This window comes from Macaca thibetana, chromosome 4 (genome assembly GCF_024542745.1).
Source record: "Macaca thibetana thibetana isolate TM-01 chromosome 4, ASM2454274v1, whole genome shotgun sequence".
In the NCBI taxonomy this organism is placed as follows: Eukaryota; Metazoa; Chordata; class Mammalia; order Primates; family Cercopithecidae; genus Macaca; species Macaca thibetana.
The window spans coordinates 70,450,582-70,474,833 of record NC_065581.1 but is presented as its reverse complement, the minus strand read 5'-3'; the positions used below and the strand labels follow the sequence as shown (position 1 = coordinate 70,474,833).

Sequence of the window (24,252 nt, the reverse complement as noted above, 5' to 3'; positions counted from 1 at the left end):
GATGGTCTCGATCTCCTGACCTCGTGATTCGCCCGTCTCGGCCTCCCAAAGTGCTGGGATTACAGGCTTGAGCCACCGCGCCCGGCGGGGCTGGTGTTTTTTAATGATAACAATAACATTGTTGAGGGTGATGATATTGTTGATAAATTGATCTTCTCCCTGGCCACCTGTTAGAAATTATAGCCTCTGGTGCTCCCTAAATTCCTTCTTTTACTTTTCTCCTTAGCACTTAATGCCATCTAACATATCCTTTATTTATTTATTTATTTATTTATTTATATTGTCTATCCCAGCATCCCTTGAATACATACTTCCCAAGGCCAGAGATTCTAACTTTTTTTTTTTTTTTTACTCCAACTGCTGTATTCTCAGTGCCTAGAACTGTGCCTTGCACATCATAGGTGCTCAATGAGTAATTGTTGAATGCATACATGACTGAATAAATGATCTTTCCCATCAGAAGTTCTTAGGCTGAATGCTAAAGGAAAATACACAATGTAAATAAAATAGCAATCGTAGTCTGTTTCTTACTACAACACTTTCCATTTGGTAAGCCACTTAAATGTAAAAAGATCCCTCTAAGTCACTGAAATTTATTGTCACTTGATTAAAGCAAGTTTGCTTTGTAAAGCAAAAGTTTGAACTTGGCTTCAGGGACTCTGTTAATACATTAAAATTGTAGGCAAAGTATTGATTTTCTTGTGCATTGAATATCTTTCTTGGGAAAGACCCCATAATTTCCATCATATTCTCACTGGTTTAACAAAACAACAAAAACGATTAAGAACCTCTGCAATTTGAAGCAATGAAGCATTACTGGAGGGAGAGATGTTAGGACATCCAGTTTCCCATGAACTTTACCAGTGACTGCTGTGTCATTCTGGACAAATAACTGTTCTTCATTCAATGGAGCTGAGCCCCATGGTTCATGAGGTTGCAGGAAAAGGAAAGTGAGGGGAAGATTGACAGGCACAGTGGGATATAATGAACACAGGTGTTTGCATAAATCCTCCTCCACTTCCACCCCCACTTAAGACAGGGAAAATATCAGAGGAATAGAAAGAACTTATGTGAATAAAATAATAGTTGATTTACTGGGGGAATTTGACTCATTATTAAACAGTTTTTCCAGGCTTCAGAATGGCTTTTAATCCAAAAACTGCAGTAAGTGGGAAGCCAAATAATCACATATGATAATAGACCACTCTCCTCTGTCACTTGAGAATTCTCTATCGGTTTTGCTACTCAGATTCCCTTTTTACATTTACCTAGCAAACTTCATGAAGACAAGAAATACAATTTCCATATAATTCTTGTTTTTGGTTCATACTCCCAAGGAATAAGTGGCACAGGAGTTATGTTCTATTTTTGGTTTTTTAATATCAAAATGTTGAAAGGGTCTTAAACTCAATAAAAAGTTCAATGAAACTTCAAGATCTAAATGAAAAGAGGATTTTAATCCACACATGCATTCAACAGCATCCATGCTTTTATCCATGCTAAGGTTCCATCCTCTCTAAAATCCCTGGATTACTATGACTATCTCTGTCCCAGGTGCTGACAAGAATTTTAGACACCACCCACCAGGAGGCATGTCCCATTAGAGCTTACAGATCATCTTGCCCAACTCTTGTCCTTCTCTTTGTGGGTGGAAAAACTGAGGCCAAGGGCAGAACAGGGAAGTAATGTAGTTAATGATGGATCTGGTGCCTCCCAATGGTACACATTCTGCAGCATCGCAAACCTCCACGAAGACGGCACTGCCAGGGAATGTCATGGAGGTTTCCTCAGCTGATATCCCCCCAGATCAGTAAGAACAGGTGGTTTTTTTTCTGAGTCACAGTAGTTAGGTGTCCTGAATCCCATGAAGCCACTAGGATTAAGGTTTTGTTGGGCTATGAAGAAAAACAGCCAGTGCTCTCAAATGCTAAGTCGGATGAGGAATTTAATAACTTTTGAACAACCTGATGAACAGACTATGCTAATCAAGCTGAGTGACTCACAGAAAGCCTTTCTCATGACTTACGACTTTGGTATTTCAATGAGGGCTTCTTTAATTAGGTGGTGAATACGATTTAACATTTTCTGTGATAGTTGAACTGGAGTCCAGGGTTCCAAGACTCCAAGACTAAGGCCTTTTTTCTTTTCTTTTCTTTTCTTTTTTCTTTAAATTACAGGTCTCTGTGGTAATCATTAGGACTGTTCATAATGTCCTTGGTTCTTGCCTCCTTCTTAGGCACATGGTAAAATTGTACTTCCCCATTTTCTTTGAGTTTAGGCATGGCTGGGTGATTTACTTTGGCCAGTGAAATGTGAAGAAAAGTAATCTTACTTTAAAATTGTGAATGCTAATTCCAAATTTTAATCTGCTGGATCCCATTGCCTCATTGTAAACTATAATCCTATCAGGACTCCTATTTTTCTCTTCTTTCGTCACTGACATGAGTTTGATCTGCAAGTGAAAGCTTGAGGACCATCCAGAGGGGATCCAGATAAGAAATGGCTTTGAGAGATTTAAACATACAAAGATGATTACTCTCTAAGCACTCATCTCTTGGGGTCAGACGATGGGTGCAAAATAAATAATCCTTGTTTTTCAAGAACTGTGGTGCTTACCTTTAGGATGCTGGTGGGTTTTATGAAATGAGACATTAGAAAATAAGCATGAAATAGTAGAAATAAATCTCTATAAAAGTTTACATTCTTTTAATCTTTAACCCCAATCTGTGGATTGTGAGGAATGATACTGATTCCATTTAGTTTTGTGCCAGAATTGCTACTAAATAGGTTTGAATCTCTCTAGGAGCAACAGAGAATAAGACAAGCCAAACATTAACACTTTTTTTGTGCGTGTGGGTATGGTTTGTTTAACACACTTGAAAAGACTCAACTACAGCGGCAGCTGTCACACTGATACCTACTTGGTAGGGCTGCAGGTGTGCAAGGCCTTCAAGTGTGGCTTCCAGGTTGCAATGGAAACAGATTTCTCATCAGCTGCGTAACTACGCCAAACACACTGCATGTGGCATAGATGGGGACATGAAAAAGAAAAAAGAGAGCAGGAGATAGAATAAAATAAAAAGAGAAATTATTAAGTTACTACACGTTAAGATCTTTTGCCTCTCATACTTAGCCCTGATAAATACCCAAAGGAGAAAGAAGGCTACTTTGGCATTTTCAGCTGACTGTTAAACATATTGCACTACATCAGAACTGCTTTTATTTTATTTTATATTTTATTTTATTATTTATTTATTTTGAGACAGACTCTCACTCTGTTGCCCAGGCTGGAGTGCAGTGGTGCAATCTCAGTTCATTGCAATCTCTGGTTCAAGCGATTCTTGTGCCTCAGCCTCTAGAGTAGCTGGGACTACAGGTGCCCACCACCATGCCTGGCTAATTTCTTTTTTTTTTCTTTTTTGTATTTTTGGTAGAGATGGAGTTTCACCATGCTGGCCAGGCTGGTCTCAAATTCCTGACCTCAAGTGATCCGCCCGCCTTGGCCTCCCAAAGTGCTGGGATTACAGGTATGAACCACTGCGCCTGGACAGAACTGCTTTTCAAAACAACAAACCAAGAAGCAAAAGGCCCCAAAAGTGTAATATAATGTAATTTTTGAATTGGTAAGGGAAAGATACTATATTATCCAAAACAAAAAGTGACGATTGACTGGCTAAATGCTAAAATCCAAGATAGTAGTTAGGTAAGCGACTTGAGCATGAGCATACATTCCAGAGATTGATCTTTAATCAATATTTGATAAGGGAGAAACAAAGGACTAATGAAAATCCACTATGCAACTAGTAAGCTAACTAGTTAACTAATGAATGCCAGGGTATGCTAATGATTTAGTTAATGAAATCCTTGAACTATGCAATACTTCTAATGCTAAAAATGAAGATAGTGATAACAAGAAGCAGAACTAAAATGAGATAGGGAAAATGTACTCTAGGTGTATAGCTGGAAAACACCTAAGGATTTATGCCATGACCTAAGAACATGTTTATAGCTCTTTGACGTAAAACATAAACTCTCTCCATTTCATGTAATTATACCTGGCACACATAAGACAAAGTATTTTTATGGGATCCTCACAATCAAAGTGTGAATTAAGATTCCTGTTTTGTAGGTGAGAAAAAAAGGGCTCAGATAAATGAGGAGGTTTATACAAGGTTGGTGGAGTCGAGACAGTATCTCAAATTGCCTGGCTCTTGGTCATAGAATCCCTCCACGGAGACTTGCTGACTGCTTGAAGACTGTTTTTGGAAAAGCTTCCATCTGAACTGCTCATTTGAGAGACTGCCTGACCTTACTTTCCCACATAGATTTTGGTAAATTTCTTTCTTTGTAATGAGCCTGCAAACATCTCTGATGGCCAGGTATTTACTCCAGTCTCCTCAGAGAAAACTTTTTTATTACAGTAGATTAATCAAAACATTCTATTTTATGTGACAAACGTATTTATTTATTATTTATTTATTTGAGATAGGGTCTCCCTGTGTCTCCCAGGCTGGAGTACAGTGGCATAATCTTGGCTCTTTACCATCTCTGCCTTCTGGATTCAAGCGATGCTCGTGCCTTAGCCTCCTGAGTAGCTGGGACTACAGGCACGCACCACCACACCCAGCTAATTTTTGTATTTTTAGTAGAGACAGGGTTTCACCATGTTGGCCAGGCTGATCTTGAACTCCTGACCTCAAGTGATCTGCCGTCTCGGCCTCCCAAAGTACTGGGATTACAGGCGTGAACCACCATGCCTGGCGGACCAATTCATTTAAATGGGCCATATCCCTACTATATAACCATCAGTCATGATTGTGAAATCTACAATGAATAAAATGTGATCTAACAATATTCCTCTTCCTGAGAATATCATTGAATAAATGTATGCTGAATAAAAGTTAAAAATGGACACAACTACTTGGGAAAACTGGAAGTTTCTATGAAAGCTGAACATTTATGTATACTATTATACAACTACACACTCCTAGGTATATTTTCAACATATATGCTTATATATGTTCATTAAAAGATATGCACTATATGTTGGTTTCTAATAAACTAAAGCTGGAAATGCCCAAATACCCAGCAACAGTAGAATAAACAGAATATTTGTGATATATTTACATAGTACAATATTACATGGCAATAGTACATATAACTACACTCAACAATATGGATGAACTTCATGTGAATAATGTTGAGTGAGAAAAAGAAGACACCAAGGAGTACATTTCCATAACGTACAAAAACCAGGTAAAACTATTCTATGCTGTTAGAAGGTAGCACAGTGTTTATCCTCATGGGATAGTGATTGTGAAGGGGTACACAGGAAGTCATGCTCTGTTTATTTGAGTGCTGGTTATGCAGGTGTGCTCAGTTCTCCTAGGATATGTGCTTTTTTCCGCATGCACATTGTACTTCAATGAAATTTCAGAAAGTGATATAAAAAAATAGAAAAATGCAGTAGTAGAACTTGAGGGACTTTTTCGTATTTTTAAGGAAGGTTTAAATGAGATTTTTTTACACGGCTCATGCTGATTTAATCTACAAATCTGTGGAAATTTGTGCTAAGTGTCCTGACATCGTATATAAAGCAACTATTGTTGTATCATCTTGAAATGTTAATTTTAGCAAATATTATACACACACAATTTATAGAGTGATCCAGAATAATTAAGGAAAACACATGGATTTATCATTGCAGCTTCTTCTGTAGTAGTGATGCCCAGAGATCCTCTAATGCTGTGATGATACAGAAGGCTGCTTTAATTAAACAATTTCCATAGAAGACATCACATATATATATATATGAGTTCTGATACATTGAAAGCAAGACTCCTGTAGAACTAGAAGCATACAGCAGGTCTGTACATTATTGGATACCAGTGAAAAAATCCAAAACAACAGAACAACAAAAGAATGGGACCGAGGCATTGCCTGTGAATGTTATAAAGAACTGGGGGCAAAAGAGGCCGCTCTGAGAAAATTAAAGATTTTTTTTTTACAATGAAACCTGATGTCTTGCTATTTTTCTATCAAATTGATCCCAACAGCTAAGCTCTTGTTCCTTTCATTACTCATTTCCCAAAAATGCCTTTTAAATGAGAGGTACGGAAGGTGCAGGTGGCGTCTGTCACATGTCTGATATTAGTTAACAGTCAAAATGAAGGTGGAAAGTGGAACTCTATGCCCCTTACACTATAATAACATTGTTTTCTCCTTGGCTCTCTCTCAGCAAATTGCTTCTAGTAGCTGAACTTTGAACCCACATCCCTGTGATCCAGTGGCTCATGTTCCTATATTTAAAGCCAAAATCACACAGTAGTTGGCAAGAGAAAAATAACATTTAGAGGGATTTCCTATGGTTAATTTACATGGTGTATACAATTCAAAGGACAAATCAACAAGAAGCAAAATGAGAGCCAAATTTACCATTTACCAGGTGATGCTGGTGCTCTAGGCAGCCAAACAGATTTGAACTTTGCTCATTAAGTACAATGCCAGCATAATTCAGTTTTTTGGGAGTATTTTATTTGTCTTGCAAGTATTATCGTTATGACATGTTTGATACTTACTGGAAATGGTCTAGAACGTTTCAGCTGACCATCCAAAGGAATAATGAACACGCAGCTTATTTATTCAAGGTACAGAGTTTAAAATGTAAAAGTTCTGAAAGTTTTAGGCTATTAACCAGCAATCCTTTTCCACATCTCTCTTGACACTACTTTCTGTTCCTCAGAGGCAACTCCTTCAGTTATTATAGTTGTTGCTTCTATTTTTAAGAATCCTTATTTATTATTATTGTTATTTTTGAGACAACGTCATACTCTGTCACCCAGGCTGGAGTGCAGTGGTACAATCATAGCTTACAGCAGCCTCAAACTCCCAGGCTCAACCAATCCTCTGGCTTTGGCCTCCTGAGTACCTAGGACTACAGGTGTGTGCCATTGCACTTGACTTATTTTAGTTTTTTGCAGAGGTGTGGTCTCGCTATGTTGCACAGGTTGGTCTTCAACTCCTGGCCTCAAGTAATCCTCCCACCTTAGCCTCTCAAAGTACAGGGATTACAGGCATGAGCCACTTGCACCCAGCCAAGAATGCTTATTTTCAAGGATTATGCTTATAGTTATATTTCTTGGTTTTTCAATTTTAGACATTATCAATTAAATTCCTATCCTGAAAGATAATGATATTGCCCACTTACATGCCCTCTTCCCCTCCTTTCATCTTACCAACATTTTAATATCACAATTCTTAGCTAAGTTACTATTTAATATTATTATGACAATGTAACTGTTGTTCCCAGTTCAGCAGTGTGATGTACTATGGCTCCTCTTTCTTTCCTATAGAAGTTTTTTTTTTTTTGGGAGTTATAATTGCCCTATTTTAATTTCTTGATTTGCGTAGATGTACCTATTATGAATACAGTCCAGAGCTTTCCTACAGAACTATAAAATTCCTCTGGTCAAATGCATCATGAAATCTGAGAATTCCATTCTTTCGCTTCCTTGAAGATCTTTCTCCTGGAGCTCTCAGCCTCCTTCTCATTCTGTTCTCAAGGCCTGCATGGCTGTTGTCTTGGGACTTCCCTTCCCTATCATCATAGAAATCCCCTTTGCTCTTTCCTGTGTGGAATCTCTTGTTTCTTGATTCCATGTCTCTTTCTCTCTTGGCTTATCCCCTTGTTTTGGAAAAGAAATTCTATTTACAAAGTTTCTTGGGTAAAGGTAAATGGTACATTAATTTTTGAGATCTTGCATGCCTAAAAGTGCCTTGGTGCTGCTCTTACACTTGATGGTGGTTTGGCTAGACATAGAGTTCTAGGTTGAAAATAATTTCGATAATTTTGAAAGTATTGTTTCATTGTCTTCTAATTTTTGGGTTACTAATGAGAAATCCAATGTCATCCTTATTTTTGATCCTTTGGCTCTGTCCTGCTCAGAAAGCATTTAGGATCCCCTTTTTGTAAGTTTTCTGATATTTCACTATGATAATCTTGGTGTGAAGTTTTTGGTTCACAGTGCTGGGTACTTGGTGAGTTCTTCTACTGTGGCCACTCCCGTCCTCCTGTTCTGGAGAATCATAATGTCGTATTTCATTGATAAAATCCTCCTCTTAGTTTCCATGCACTTGAGCTGAGATATCTTTATTAGCGGGATATTGGAACGCCTGGATGGGCCCTTCATGTTTCTTATCGTTTTTGCTTTATTTTCAATCATTTTTTATTCTTTCAGGGAAAATTTCACAACTTTATCTTACCTTCTGTTTTTTTTTTTCCTGCCTTCATGTTTTTCACATCTAAGATTTTTTTTTTCTGATTCTGTTCTTATTTATTTATTAAACAAATGTGGTCTCACTATATTGTCCAGGCTGATCTTGAACTCAAGTGATCCTCCCACCTTGGCCTCTCAAAATGCTGGGATTATAGGTATGAGTCACCACACCTTGCACTGTTTTTATTTATGACCTGGAGCACTAAAAAGATGTAAAATCTCTATATAAGTGGCCTGAGCTTAATGACTAGTGGCTTCGTTTTAGGGTAATTGGGTGGAGACTAAGTCATTTTACTGGGGGAAGCCAAAGTTTCAATGCAAATTATGTATTTTTCTTTTGGATCAGTTGGCATCAAAGCAACATTTTCTAATCTATCCCTACCAGCCTTTATTTCACAAACTTTTACTTAATTCCCTGTTTCTGTTTCTAATAAAGCAACTTGGTTCCACAAAAAACTAGTCCAATCTCTCCAGAAGTAAACCTCTAACATGAAACTGTTGAAGAATTTTTAAGTGTTAAATCCCAAGGCATCCCATACATCCTCATACATTTATGAGGATGTAAATGCTGCTTTTTGAAAGGGGCAATGGATTCAGATTCAGACAGCAGAGATTTGAGTCCTAGCTCTTCCTAGGCTTGTCTTGAGGATCAAGTGACATAATATATTAGAAGCACCCTGCAAACTAAAAAGCACTTCATGAGTCTTAAGCATTATTAATAAAAGTTGTGACATTTGGGCAGGTATTCAAAACATTACTGAGAGCTAATTTCTTTTTCCAGACTGCTCCAGCTTGAAATGAAAAGTAAATTTAAATGAATCATGGAAAGATATTGACACAGCTAAATTTGCTGCAAGCTTCTGGGGTTTTAAATTTTTTCCTAAAACGCTGAAATGTTGGTTAATTTAGTTCTCTCACCAACCAAATGATGAAGTAATTTGGGCATCTCAGTTGTACTTTTTAGAAGATAGTGACTCTGGCCTAAAATAAATGAGATGCTTTTGGGCTTGATGGTTTATGTGTTCAGTAAACCAAGTCAGGTTTATTGGGTAAGAAAGTGAATGGATGGGTAAATGAAGTTTGCTTTTCAATCTACTGTATCCTGAAATATAAATTTCTACAATATATAATCAAGGCTTAAAGCCTTGAATTCTGTCTAAAGACTATAACAAGGAAGAACAATGAACAAATTTAATAATTATATTATTATTTCTATGTCTAATAAATAAATTAATTGCATTTAAATGAAGGAGCAATTGCTTTTAAAATTAGTAGATTCTACTTTGATTAATGAAACTATGATTAGATTTTAAAAGTACTCTTGAATGCTTCAAGCCTTCCATTTTGCATTATTTTTGTTAAGAACAACATATAAGTTGGAGTTTTAAGTAAAATAAAAACTCATGATTTTACTTCATTGTTACCTGCACTTGTACAAGTTCAATTACTGATTACAATATGTATTACATAACCCAGTTCCATAAAATAAAATTCTAGGCCTCTAAGTAAAACTGTTCAATTAGCCTCTCCCCCACAGGGTTACCTGTGAGGGAGGCCTTGCCTCATTTTGACTGTAGACATATAAATGCCTCTGCTCCAATGATTTGCTGTAGAAATAGCAATTTATTTTCAAGTTCAATTGGAAATTGTTCTTGCACAGTCTAGTAGTCAATAATGATAAGTTAGATCAGGAGATTTCCTACAGTTATTCTCTATATTTCTCTTGTACAGTATGGTAGTCGATAGCCACTTGTAGCTATTGAACACTTGAGAAGTGGCTAGTACCATTGGCAAACTTGGTTTTTAATTTTAATTAATTTAAATGTAAAAAGCTACATGTAGCTAGTGGTGACTGTATCGAGCAGCACAGCTTTGTATCATCACAACTGATATGTGCATGAGAAATTCCTCAAAGAAAAACAAAACAGCTGATAGTCCAAGAGGTTTTATTGTGTCGAATGTATTATTGGTTCCATATGTAGACAGAGCTTGGTGCTCAGATGGATGGAAGGAACCTATGCAATAACTTCTGCACTCACAGGTTGGAAAACATTGTTCTAGAGTGAAGGGAAATTAAAGGATAAGAACAGTAAAGAGAAAAACTTATTAGAAGTATTGGAACATGTGTAACCAGTTAAGGAGTGCTAAGGGATGAAAGGCTATGAATTCTGGACCTTGGGGTATCTTGCGTGTGTCCTAAAGTGTGTGACTCCTCTTTTCATTCTGCTGATTATTGTTTGGCATCAGATCTTAAACTCCAACTTCATATGGGTCTTTTTGTTTAAGAAAATAGAGTTCACTTTCTCTTTAGTGCCCTTTTAAAACCTGTAAAGAATATGTAAAAAAAATTGTAAAAAATAATGTAAAAAAATAGAGATTCTCAGTGATTTGCATTGGAAGTCATGCCCGATGGTCTACTTTCTTGTCAACAGTTGCAGAATAGCTTGATTTAAAAATTAATATCCTCATTTAATGATGAGATATGAACAGATCTCCTTCATGATATAACTGAGCCATACTGCCCCCTCCTTTCCCCAGCTCCATTTCTGTGGGAGGCCCTGCATGTATCACAGCCACAGATAAACACTAAAGGTATGGGGTGCAGTGGTTATCTCCCACTAACCCACCCACCCAAAGGTACAATCTAAATTAAAACAGTGTGCTTGTGGCTGGGCGCGGTGGCTCACATCTGTAATCCCAGCACTTTGGGAGGCCGAGGCAGGCAGATCACGAGGTTAAGAGATCGAGGCCATCCTGACTAACACGGTGAAACTCTGTCTCTACTAAAAATACAAAAAAATTAGCCAAGCATGGTGGCAGGCGCCTGTAGTTCCAGCTACTTGGGAGGCTGAGGCAGGAGAATGGCGTGAATCCAGGAGCTTGCAGTGAGCTGAGATCGCGCCACTGCACTCCAGCCTGGGCGACAGAGCGAGACTCTTCTCAAAAAACAAAACAAAACAAACAAAAAACAAAACAAAACGAAACAAAAAACAGTGTGCCTGTTACTGCAGCGTTAAGGCAAGTTTCCTAGGGCCTTGGAGCACCACTTCAAGCCCCTCCAGTTTAGAAATTCGGTAGCTTCCAGTTCCCTAGCAGGAAGGGAGAAACTTTAGATTGTAGAATTATTTTGTCCATGACTAAATGTCAACTCTACATTATGAATCTAACAAAAAATATATTCTGTAATTCTTAACCTGCATCTAGGATGGAAAATATATGGATGGTGAAAGGAGAAGCATTCCTTTTAGTGCTGAAGCTAATCCTGAGTTACTGAAAAGAAAATGAAATGCTGAATAACAGCCTATGTATTAGGAGCTAGCTTCAAATTATATACTTATTGTTTAATATTCTCAAACACCGATGTATTCCATAGTTCCATCAGCTCTCAAAATAGGATAACTGTTTCCACTAACTGCCCTAGATGGCACTAAAAGCAATTTCAAAGGTATTAAACCTTGACATTCTAAACAAATATGTTGTTCTTTAAAACAGCAACATACATCTGGCTGGAGAAAGTAATTGTAATGCCCTGTTCTGCTCCATCACTTAATGATCAATTATGTTTCATCAAGTAATTCATAAGACATATTAGATAATTCCAGGAGCAACACAACTGCTAACCTTTGCATGGCCTTGCTGACATGGTTACTTAGTCTAAACAATACATGGATCGTTTGCTAAAAATACATGTGTTTCAGTTTGGGAGAGGAGAAACACCTGTCCAAATCCAAGACTGTACATTAAGTTCTGACTTCATTTTTTTTTTTTTAAAAGGAACAAAGTAGTAGTTCTATCAAGCAATGAAGCACAGAGATCGGAAAACGACCCATCAAGCACTATGGACATAGATGTTGCCATCTACCTATTACATTGACATTTACCTGAATAAGGTTGGCAGCTGGATTCCTTCTTTTCTCAAAGTGTTTCTGGCGGTGTTGTTCTTGTACTTTTAATGCAAAACCTGAGCCAAGAATGCCCTGGAACAAAATACAAAAATGGCACTCAAAAATTTCAAAAGCACTGTTAAATAATACAAATATTAAAAAGTCACTAAAATGAGTCTGAGAGAAGACAAATGGTATGTAGCCTGTCCATAAACATAAAATAAGCAGTATTTCTCTCCATTATAATACCATCAGCCAACAGCAAATTGTTGGGCAATATTGCCAGGAGATACAACTTCTGTTCTTTAGTAAATCAATTAGGCATTGTCATTTATTATCTTTTGTGGTATAGCATAGGCACCATGATTATAAATAAAATCACAATATTTGTGTGTGTGTGTGTGTGTGTGTGTGGCCTTCTCTGTGACATTTCTTTTTGCCTAAGTTAGAGCGAATGGTCTCATCCAGTGATGGAATGTAGAGAACACGAATTTCAGCTTGGGACAGAGCTGGATTTTAAATCTGGGGGAGTTCAAGTCTCACTGCTGTGAACATGGGAATACTTCTAGCACTTTGATGAGACTCTGAAAGTTAGATTCTCTATCCATGAAATGGAGGAGAGAGGACTGTATAAAATCTATCCCAGCTGTAGTTCTTTACAATGGTGTAACTCTAAACTTACTAAAAGAAAAGTAAAATGGAGGGTGGGGATACTCAGTTTTGAAGATATACAGTAGAAGGTCTTCTATTTTGCCCATTTGTACAGTAAAGACTAGAACGTAGATCACTGCAAAGCACATTCCCATTTTAATTCACACTTTTACCATTCCTTGCCTTTTTTATTTTGGTTCACCTATTCCGTTTTTGGGATTAGTAAGATTAGTATTCCCTTCTAGGTTTACATTAGTTTTTGGCCACTTTGCTTTCCTTCTGCTTATCATCTTCATCTGCCAAAATTCTGGTTCTTTGATGTCCCCCACTCTTTCCAGTTTGCTCTGGTCTACTAACATTTGTGAAAACAAGATGCTTTGTCTCAGCCTTGGGTTGGCTTTTGGAGCTTGCTAAATTCAGTCTCTGGGCTTTGTCTTTAACTCTTGAGTTTATTGGCATGGGACTGGGAACTCTGCTGCCTTCGAGTCTGTGGATTTTATTTGCTAGCTATAAATTATTAGCTTTTTATTAAACTTCAAGCAGTCTAACCCTTAGGTTAGAGATGGACATTTTATAAGCACTAAGTCAGTATTTGCCACAGGTAAGGAATGGTTGTTTTTCTTTTCTTTTTATTTTTAGAGTAGTTCAAAGATGGTTCAAAGATGCTATAGGCTGCCTAGAGAGGTGGTGGGTTTTTCATCTCTAGAAGGTGTTAAGTCTCAGCTGAATAACAACTTGGCTGAGATATATTTGGGCTCTAGATAGCCTTTAACCTTCCTTCTTATCTTGAGATTCCACAATTCTGAGTACATCTGTGACAATAAACAGACAATAAGTAATGCAATCATGTTTAAAATACGCATTGGTCTAATAATACTATTTGCTATTCATGAGCAATGATCTACTCCATTATTAATTAGTACAAATGACTGTACTATGAAATTAGAAATTACATCATAGGTTCTGTTTTCCATCTCTCTTTTTCAGCAACTGTCTTACACTAAGATCTCTATCTCTTACAGGTTGTGATTGTACAAACTAAACTTTATAGAAACCTGGTCTCTGTGATCTGGTTTATAGATTTAAACAATGTTTCCCTCCTTTTGGGGGTTATAAAAATGCCCCTCCATTTCTAAATCCAGAACAACTTAAGTCATTAGTAACTTCCAGTTTTTTCTGCTGTTTAAGATCATTTAGGAAAGATTCCTTTACTTTCCCTTTAATACTACTTTTCATAAAGTGTAGACATGTTAGGAATATGAAATACCAAACTTTCTAGCATCTATTTATAACATGTATTATATATACATGCATTTATGTGCATATATGTGTATAATTTGCTTGTATGGAGCATAATTCAGATTTTGCAGATGCTGAATTAACAGCACTAGCTACCATTTTGAGCACTTATGATGTGGATATGAGGTTTGGAGTTTAATCCCCTTTGGAAAATAAAGACAGGCACTACATAGCACAAATTTATCATCTGCCAAACAATTAAAAATGTACTGAAAATCACATTGGCATTGCTCGGAAATATATATTGGTGAATGGCAAATGTTTGCTACATATCTCTTGTGCCAGATTGTACATTATAGCATTTATTAAACCAGGTCTGCTTATTGTCTCATCATGGCTCCTTTCCAATTTTTTTCCACATCTCTCTTAGTACACAGCGTGGTGCACCTAAATAGAAGTCTGTGAAAATAAAGTCTATTGTATATGTATATACACACATAAAACATGGCTTAAGCTTTGAACATGTGTCATCCCTTCAAATATTGACACCAATAGATGTAAATTCTTAGAAATTGAATTTTGTTTTAATTCATTTTCTAAGACAACAAGACTCAATTTTTAGGTTTTAAGATTTAACACTTTGCTGAGAACTGCTACATAAACAACAACTAGAGAGGAAATATGTTTTGGTAAACATTTAAAATATTCAACCTTCATTATCTTCCAGATTAAATGAACCTAATTTGTAACCCACAATCAGCAAATAGGCTATGCTGAAAGATACCCAATGCACTTTTGTTTTGTTTTGTTTTTGAGACGGAGTCTCACTCTGTCGCCCAGGCTGGAGTGCAGTGGCGTGATCTCTGTTCACTGCAAGCTCCGCCTCCCGGGTTTACACCATTCTCCTGCCTCAGCCTCCCGAGTAGCTGTGACTACAGGCACTCGCCACCACGCCCGGCTAATTTTTTGTATTTTTTAATAGAGACGGAGTTTCACCGTGTTAGCCAGGATGGTCTCGATCTCCTGACCTTGTGATCCGCCCACCTCGGCCTCCCGAAGTACTGGGATTACAGGCATGAGCCACTGTGCCTGGCAAGATATCCTATTTTTTTAAACTGTTGTTAACATTTTATTAAATGCAATAATTACATTTAATTAATATTGTTAATGATTACAGTGGCCAATATTTTTAATTGAATGGTTAATATCTTGAGTCAAACAGAGTTCTTGCACTGAATTTACTAGCTGGATGACTCAAGGAATTCAGTCTCTATAAAACTCAATTTCTTCATCAATGAAAATACTCTTAGCAGGAATATCTAGCAGAAAACAAGGAAGAACCCTAAAGAGGAGAAAGACCTGCCTATCAGGGTAACACAAGGGAGCTGGGGCTTCTTCTGTGAGCTCATTAGCCCAGAGATGGAGTGGGCACCGAGAGAAGTGACCCTACAGTGGAGCCTTGGAAGGGTGGCTTGTATGACTCTGTGATGTGCCGGACAGCCCTTCTGCATTGAGGGTAAGATGGAGAAAGGCTCATTTCTTTCTTGGTTCTCAGGCGTCCTGGGTGGGAGGAACCCTACATAGGGGCAGCCTCTAGCTTTCTCAGCAAAATGTCAATGTATCTTCCTAAATTTCAGTCAGACAACACTATTGGTTGGCAGGTACACAGGATATAATCAAATCTCTGGCCACTTTGTTTTTTTCTAAAGGTATATATGGACCATTTAGTCTTTCATTTAATAAATAAGGACTCAGAAAATATTGTGAGGTTTCAGTAAAAGATCCATAGTAGAGGTTACTTTTCTTGGCATTGTTAAGAAATGTTCTTTTCAGTGAAAGCAAAATTTTCAGATTTCCAATATGTATTAATTTAATTTGCATATAAAAATTTCATACTTACTTTATTGGAAACATTTCCAAGAATGACTACTTAGTCTCTGTCCTTTAACTTAACCTAGCGACATATTTAACCTCCCTGTGATAGTTCAGAGTTTCATTATGGGAACTGCCTTTTTGCTGTGCTGAGTGCAGCCCACTTCCAGAGGTGTGTTGACTGCAACACTAATTGGTCCTAGATCTTTACACATTTTGTTTTACCTTTTTATTTTATTTTATTTTTACTGACCACCTTAAGGACAGGATACACATTTTGAACATTGATGTCTGCTTGCTATTCACAGATTTCCTTTTCCCTCCTTTGCTGTTAGTCTTTCACCATTTCTTTCTGTTGCAGTGTCTGTTCTATCAGCTTCCTCTATATTTGTTGTTTATAATCTTCAAAGAATTATGAAAACATAAGGTGAGTTTATCAGAATTTTCTCTGAATGAAGACTAGGTTATGAATTAGATCTCAAGTGGCTCTCCTATGAAGGAAGACAGAACATAGACTGCTGTCTATTTCAACAGCCCAGAGGTTGCCTACCTCCTTGTTCATAGTTTTTCACTGAATCATAGAGGTTGCTATACATGTGGCCTCAGGATAAATATAAACACAAAAGCTGCAATTATTTTGTGCCGTTATAATGGGAAAAAACCCAAGACTGTTGTATTGTTTTTAAAGGTATTTTCCTGTAGGGAATCTGATTATTGAGTGAATCTCTTCTCTGTTCTGAATTGTTGAGATTGCCAGATGAAGTTGCCTTGGATATGTAAGAGTTTTTTTTGATTCTCCTTGATTTCATCATTTTGTTCCAGGAAACATGTATTTCTAGATTCATACAGGCAAAGGGAAGTAACATTTATTGAGAGTTCTCTTCATGACAAGAACTTGACTTATATTATTACATCGATCTGCACAAAATTTCTCTGGGCTCAATAATTCTTCCTCTATTCTATTAAAAATAAACTTATTCAGGGTCACTGTTCAGGGTGAATTGTGTCCTTCCAAAATTCGTATGTTGAAGTCCTAATGCCCATGACCTCAGAATGTGACCTTGTTTGAAAATAGGTCCTTACAGAAGTAATCAAGTTAAAACGAGGTCATTAGGATGGACCCTAATCCAATATGACTGGTGGTGTTCTAGGAAGTAGAAATTTGGACACAGATGACATGAAGACATAGGAAGAAGAGCCTTCTATAAGCCAAGAAAAGAGGCCTGGAACAGATCTTTCTCTCATGGCTCTCGTGGCTTCTCAATGCTTTGATTTTGGATGTTCAGCCTTGGGAACTGTGAGACAATACATTTCTATCGTTTAAGCTACCTAGTCTGTGGTACTTGTTAAGGCAGCCCTAGTAAACTAAAGCAGTCACATAGTTAGTACATGACAAAGATGTATTCAAACTGAGTTCTAGTACCCAAGCATATGCATGGCCTTTTCAGTCTCTTTTCTGTGCTTTTGAGTGTTCTGGGGCAGAACCATCTGGTGAATCTCGAGTTGGGCACTGGTGGGACAAGGGTGTCCTCTGCCCTCATCAATAGGCAGAAGAGAAGCTCTATGAGCTAAAAGAGTTTTGGAGAGGTGCTCTGGGGTCTCTGGTTGGCACAGCTTGAGCTGTGTCTGGAGCAAGACTGGAGCTATTTTCCTTAAGCACTCTTGCTGCCACTGCCTTAACCCTCCTTTTTGTTGGCTCCCCCTTCCCCACCCCAGGTGGAGTGAACGAAAGCAAGAACTTGGAAATGGGGACAAACTGTAATATTTTGAACAGCTGCCTTTAAAGACACAAGAGAATAAAATGATCAGAAAGGCAGGCTTCATTCACTAAGGAGAAAATAATCAGAAGCTCGGGGGCAGATAAATGTGCCCTTTATTCTGATAAGATACAGAAACTGCTCATTAAAAAAATCAATGATGATGACACAGTGAATAAATCATCTGACATGTTTAACACCCTTTAAGGTCGTATGCGTTTCACTCAAATGGATCTGAAGAGAAAAATGCTCCACTGTGCACATCCATCTCTTAAGTAGCACACACTATAAACCAAATTGGAAGGATCAGTTTTAAAAGAAGATAGCTTTAAATCTTTGCAAATACTTTAAATGTCTTAGTAGCATGTTGCCTAAAAAGTGAACCATCAGAGTTATTATTTGGTCACAAAGTATGAGCCTATATTAAATAAAGTCTCAGGTTAAGTGTCTCCAAGGAAGGACTATATTTTATAAATTGTCCAGATAATTTAGAAAAGTCAACATTATATCAGAAAAATTATATTTGTAAATGATATAGATGTGTTCCCAAGCATACCAATTTGTGAGAGCTCACTCTAATAAGTCTCTAAGACCTAATTTAAACTGCTTTATTGGTGCAAAGATACTCACGGCAGGAAGTGCAAAGAAAGAAATGCCAAGGAGTGCAAAGCCTGCAGAAAGCAATCTTCCCAGCCAAGTTAGGGGAGTTTTGTCTCCATAGCCAATAGTTGTCAATGTAATCTAGAAACAAAATAAATAGAACGTGCAGCTTAAGTACTTGATAGGAAAGTTAGGACCTATGAACAGGAGGCAAGCAACGTTTCCACTAAATCATTATTCAACAAATCTTGTTGGTGCTTTTTATTACTGTGCTTTAATTTTCCATGACGCATGACAGAACTTCTCTTTGTTTAAGGAAAAGAATAACCTACATACTTGTTCCTCCCTTATAACACAGTTTTCCGTCTTTTCTAAGTGTATTCAAAGAAAGGTTATTTAAGTAAGTGGATAACCATCAGTGATTCAGAAATGATAGCACCATGGATTTAGTACCGGATCAGTACATAGAATAATAATTTATGTTAATTTAGGCAGTCCCTTCATTACCTTGGCAGGCATTTCCTGAAGGTCTGGTGTGTGCAAGGTATGTGTTAAGATTTGTAGTGGAACAAAAATGAGGGCATAGTTCTTGTCCTAAGATATTTATGGCCTAATAAGAGAAACATGCCACACATGAATAATTAAAATACACATAGAATGAGAGAGGTATTATAATGGAGGTACAAATAACCTGCTATGGGAATTCAAGGAAGAGATTAGTTATTATAAGCTTGAGGTGTTGAGGGAACTTTACTAGGGAGATGTCATCACACCTGGGCTTTGAAAGAGGGGTAACATTTTGAGAAGCAGAAATGGTAAAGAAGGTGATCTAGGGAGGGTGAAAGAGGTGGCTAGCTGCAGAGCAGTGAGAACACATAGAGTAGATTCTGAAAAGTACAAGTTGTTCAGCTGGACTGGGGCATGGTGGATTTAAAAAGGATTAGTGACTTCTTTAATTTATTTTATTAATATTTTATAGACAACAGTGTACAGGTCTTTCAGCTCTTTGGTTAAATCTATTCCTAAGTATTTTAATCTTTGTAGCTACTGTAAGTGGGATTGTTCTCTTGATTTCTTTTTTGGAAAGTTTGTTGTTAGTGTATAGAAATGCTAGTGATTTTTGTGGTGTTGATTTTGTATCCTGCAACCGTACAGAATTTATTAGTTCTAGCAGATTTTTTTCTGGAATCTTTAGGGTTTTCTATATATAAGATTATGTTGTCAGCAAACAGCAACAATTTCCTTTCTTCCTTTCTTATTTGGATGTCTTTTCTTTCTTTCTCTTGTCTAACTGCTCTGGGAAGGACTTCCACTACTATATCGCATAGACGTGGCAAAAGTGGGCATCCCTGTTTTTTTTAAAATCAAACAAATAATTCATTAATAATTTTTAATTTTTGTGGGCACATAGTAGGTATATGTATTTACGAGTTATATGGGATATTTTGATACAGGCATGCTATATGTAATAATGATATCAGGGTGAATGAGGAATCCATCACCTCAAGCCTTTATCCTTTGTGTTACAAATAATCCGGTTATACTCTTAATTATTTTAAAATGTACAACTAAACTATTATTGACTATAGTCACACTGTTGTACTTTCAAATACTAGATGTTATTCCCTCTTTCAGTTTTTTTTTTTTTTTTTGTATCCATTAGCCATCTCCGCTTCCCTCCCTGCTCACTCTCTCCACTACCCTTCTCATACTCTGGTAACCATCATTCTACTCTCTATCTCTGTGAGTTCAACTGTTAATTTTTAGCTTCCACAAATAAATGAGACCGTGTGAAGTTTGTCTTTCTGTGCCTGGCTTATTTCACTTAACAAAATGAGCTCCACTTGCATACACTTGCTACAAATGACAGGTTCTCGTTCTTTTTAATGGCTGAATAGTACTCCATTGTGTATATATGCCACATTTTCTTTATCTGTCTGTCGATGGATGCTTGGGTTACTTCCAAATCTTGGCCATTGTGAATAGTGCTGCAATAAACATGAGAGTGCAGATGTCTCCTTGATATACTGATTTCCTTTCTTTTGGCTATGTACCTAGCAGTGGGACTGCTGGATCATATGGTAGCTCTATTTTTAGCTTTATGAGAAACCTCCAAGCTCTTCTCCATAGTGGCTAATTTATACTAATTTACATTCCCGCCAACAGTGTACAATGGTTCCTTTTTCTCCACATCCTTGCCAGCATTTGATATTGCCTGTCTTTTGGATAAAAGCCATTTTTACTGGAGTTAGATGATATATCATTGCAGTTTGATTTGCATATCTCTGATGAGTAATTATATTGAGCACCTTTTGATATACCTGTTTGTAGTTTGTAATGTCGTCTTTTGAGAAATATCTATTTAGATTTTTTTTGCTCATTTTAAAATTGTATTATTTTATTTTTTCCTATACAGTCGTTAGAGCTCCTTATATATTCTGGTTATTAATCCTTTGTCAGATGGATAATTTGCAAATATTTCACCCCATTCTGTGGGTTGTCTCTTCATTTTTTTGATTGTTTCCTTTGCTGTGCAGAAGCTTTTTCATGTGATGTGATCCCATTTGTTCATTTTTGCCTTGGTTGCCTGTGCTTGTGGGATATTACTCAAGAAATCCTTGCCCTGAAGAATTTCCCTCATGTTTTCTTTTAGTAGTTTCATAGTTTGAGGTCTTAGATTTAAGTCTTTAATCCCATTTTGATTTGATTTTTTTCCATATGGCAAGGGATGGGGTCTAATTACATTCTTCTGCATATGGATATCCAGTTTTTCCAGCACCTTTTATTGAAGACACTGTCCTTTCCTCATTGCATGTTCTTGGTACTTTTGTAAAAAATGAGTTCACTGTGGATGTATGGATTTATTTCTGGTTTCTCTCTTCTGTTCCATTGGTCTATATGTGTTTTTATGCCAGTACCGTTTTGTTTCGGTTACTATATCTCTGTAGTATAATTTGAAGTCAGGTAATGTAGTTTCTCCAGTTTTTCTCTTTTTGCTTAGGATAGCTTTGGCTATTCTGGGTATTTTCTGATTCCATATACACTTTAGAACTGTTTTTTCTATTTATATGATGAATGTCATTGGTATTTTTGATAGGAATTGCTCTGAATTTGTAGATTGCTTTGAGAAATATGGACATTTTAACAATAATGATTATTCTAATCAACGAACATGAAATATCTTTCCATGTTTTTGTATGCTCTTTAATATCTTTCATCAGTGTTTCATAGTTTTCATTGTAGAGATCTTTCACGTCTTTGGTTAATTCCTAGGTATTTAATTTTATATGTAGCTATTGTAAATGGGATTATTTTCTCAATTTCTTTTTCAGATTATTTGCAGTTGGCATATAGAAATGCTACTGATTTTTGTATTTGATTTTGTATTCTGCAACTTGACTGAATTTGTTTATCAGTTCTAATAGTTTTTTGATGGGAACTTTAGGTTTTTCCAAATATAAGATCATATCATCTGCAAACAAGGATAACTTGACTTCTTCCTTCCCAATTTGGATGCTCTTTATTTCTCTCTTCTCTAATTGCTCTAGCTAGGACTTTCAGTACTATGTTGAATAGCAGTGGTGAAAATGAGCATCTTTGTTTTGTTCTAAATATAGGAGGAAACATCCTTGCATCCCTTGGATAAATCTCACTTGGTCATGATGGATGATCTTTTTAATGTGTTGTTGATTTTGGTTTGCTAGTATTTTGTCGAGGATTTTTGCATCAATGTTCATGAGGGATGGTGACCTGTAGTTTTCTTTTTTAAATGCATTTTTGTCTGGTTTTGGTATTAGGGTAACACTGGCCTCGTAGAATAAGTTTAGAAGTATTGGTTCCTCCTCTGCTTTTTGGAATAGTTTGAGCAGGATTGGTATTAGTTCTTCTTTCGTTGTTTGGTAGAATTCAACAGTAAAGCCATCAGGTCCCAGGTTTTTCTTTGCTGGGAGAATTTTTATTATGGCTTCAATCTCATTACTTGTTATTGGTCTGTTCAGGTTTTGGATTTCTTCATGGTTCAATGTTGGTAGGTTGTATGTATATAGGAATTTATCAATTTCTTCTAAGTTTTCTCATTTATTGGTATATAGTTTGTCACAGTAGCCTCTAATGATCCTTTGAATTTCTGTAGTATCAGTTTTAATGTCTCCTTTTTCATCTCTGATTTTATTTATTTGGGTCTTCTCTTTTTTTTCTTAGTCTGGCTAAGTTTGCCATTTTTGTTTATCTTTTCAAAAAACAACTTTTTGTTTTGTTTATCTTTTTTTTTTTTTCTTTTTAAACGGAGTCTCACTCTGTCGTCCAGGCTGGAGTGCAATAGCACAATCTCAGCTCACTGCAAGCTCCGCCTCCCAGGTTCACGCCATTCTCCTGCTTCAGCTTCCTGAGTAGCTGGGACTACAGATGCCCGCCACCACACCCAGCTATTTTTTTGTATTTTTTTTAGCAGAGACAAGGTTTCACCATGTTAGCCAGGATGGTCTCAATCTTCTGACCTCGTGATCTGCCCGTCTCGGCCTCCCAAAATGCTGGGATTACAGGTGTGAGCCACCGTGCCTGGCCTTGTTTATCTTTCATATTTTCTTTGTTTCAATTTCATTTATTTCTGCTCTGATCTTTATTTCCTTTCTCCTATTAACTTTGGGTTTGATTTGCTTTTGTAGGTTGCATAATAGGTTGTTTATCTGAAGGTTTTCTTCTTTTTTGGTGTAAGCACTTAGAGTTATAAACTTCCCTTTTAGTACTTCTTTTGCTGTATCCCATTGGTCTTGATAGGTTGTGTTTCCACTATCATTTGTTTCAAGAAATTTTTCAGTTTGCTTCTTAATCTCTTCATTAACCCATTGGTCATTCAGGAGCATATTGTTTAATTTACATGGGTTTGTATAGTTTCCAAATTTTCTCTTGCTACTGATTTTTAGTTTCATTCAATTGTGATCAGAGAAGATACTTGATATTATTTCAATTTTCTGAATGTCTTAAGACTTGTTTTGTGGCCTAACATATGGCCTATCCTGATCTATACTTGAGAATAATCCATGTGCTTAGGAGAAGTGTGTGGAGTATTCTGCAGCTGTTGGATGAAATGTTCTATAAATATTTATTACGTCCATTTGGTCTATCGGGCAGATTAAGTTTGATGTTTCTTTGTTGATTTTCTGTCTGGATGATCTGTCCAATGCTGAAAGTTGGGTGTTGATGTTTCCCGCTATTATTGTCTTGGGATATGTCTCTCTCAAGCTCTAATAATATTTGCTTTGTATATCTGGGTGCTCCAGTGTTGGGTGCATATATATTTATAGTTGTTATATCCTCTTGCTGAATTGATTCCTTTATCATTATATAATGACTTTCCTTGCCTCTTTTGATAGCTTTTGTCTTGAAACCTAGTCTGTCTGATATAAGTGTAGCTACTCCTGCTCTTTTTTGGTTTCCATTTGCATGGGATATCTTTTTTTATCCTTTTATTTTCAGTCTTTGTGTGTCTTTATAGACGAAGTATGTTTCTGGTAGTCAACAGATCATTGGGTCTTGCTTTTTAAAATTTAATTTTAATCCATTGAATCCATTCAATTCTGCGTCTTTTGATTGGAGAGTTTAATCCATTTATATTCAGTGTTATTATGGATAAGTAAAGACTTACTCCTGCCATTTTGTTATTTGTTTTCTAGTTGTTTTGTGGTCTTCTCTTCCTTCTTTCTTTCCTTCTTGTCTTCCTTTCAGTGAAAGTGATTTTCTCTGGTTGTATGATTTAGTTTCTTGCTTTTTATTTTTTTTGCGTATCCATTGTATGCTTTTTAATTTTAGGTTACTATGAGGCTTGCAAATAATACCTTATAATCCATTATTTTAAACTGATGACAACTTAACTCTGATTGCATAAACAAATAAGCAAAAAGAAAATTAATGCAAATGCTACATTTTAACTTTGTCATCCCACTTTTAAACTTTTTGTTGTTTCTACTTTATCTT

At 36.7% G+C, this 24,252-nt stretch overlaps 1 protein-coding gene across 4 annotated transcripts in view; it reads right to left on the bottom strand.

Annotated features, from left to right (window-relative positions):
* Nucleotides 1–24,252, bottom strand: part of KCNQ5 (potassium voltage-gated channel subfamily Q member 5) — a 567,929-nt gene that overhangs the window by 79,891 nt on the left and 463,786 nt on the right. For 3 of the 4 annotated variants that reach the window (XM_050786501.1, XM_050786498.1, XM_050786499.1), the window contains exons 6-8: nucleotides 18,310–18,420; nucleotides 12,158–12,253; nucleotides 2,922–3,016 (exon numbers count right to left, since the gene is read on the bottom strand). In XM_050786501.1, the coding sequence (XP_050642458.1) occupies nucleotides 2,922–3,016; nucleotides 12,158–12,253; nucleotides 18,310–18,420 (302 nt within the window). The remainder of the gene's footprint in view (nucleotides 1–2,921; nucleotides 3,017–12,157; nucleotides 12,254–18,309; nucleotides 18,421–24,252) is intronic. The other variant, XM_050786500.1, reaches the window with a different exon arrangement.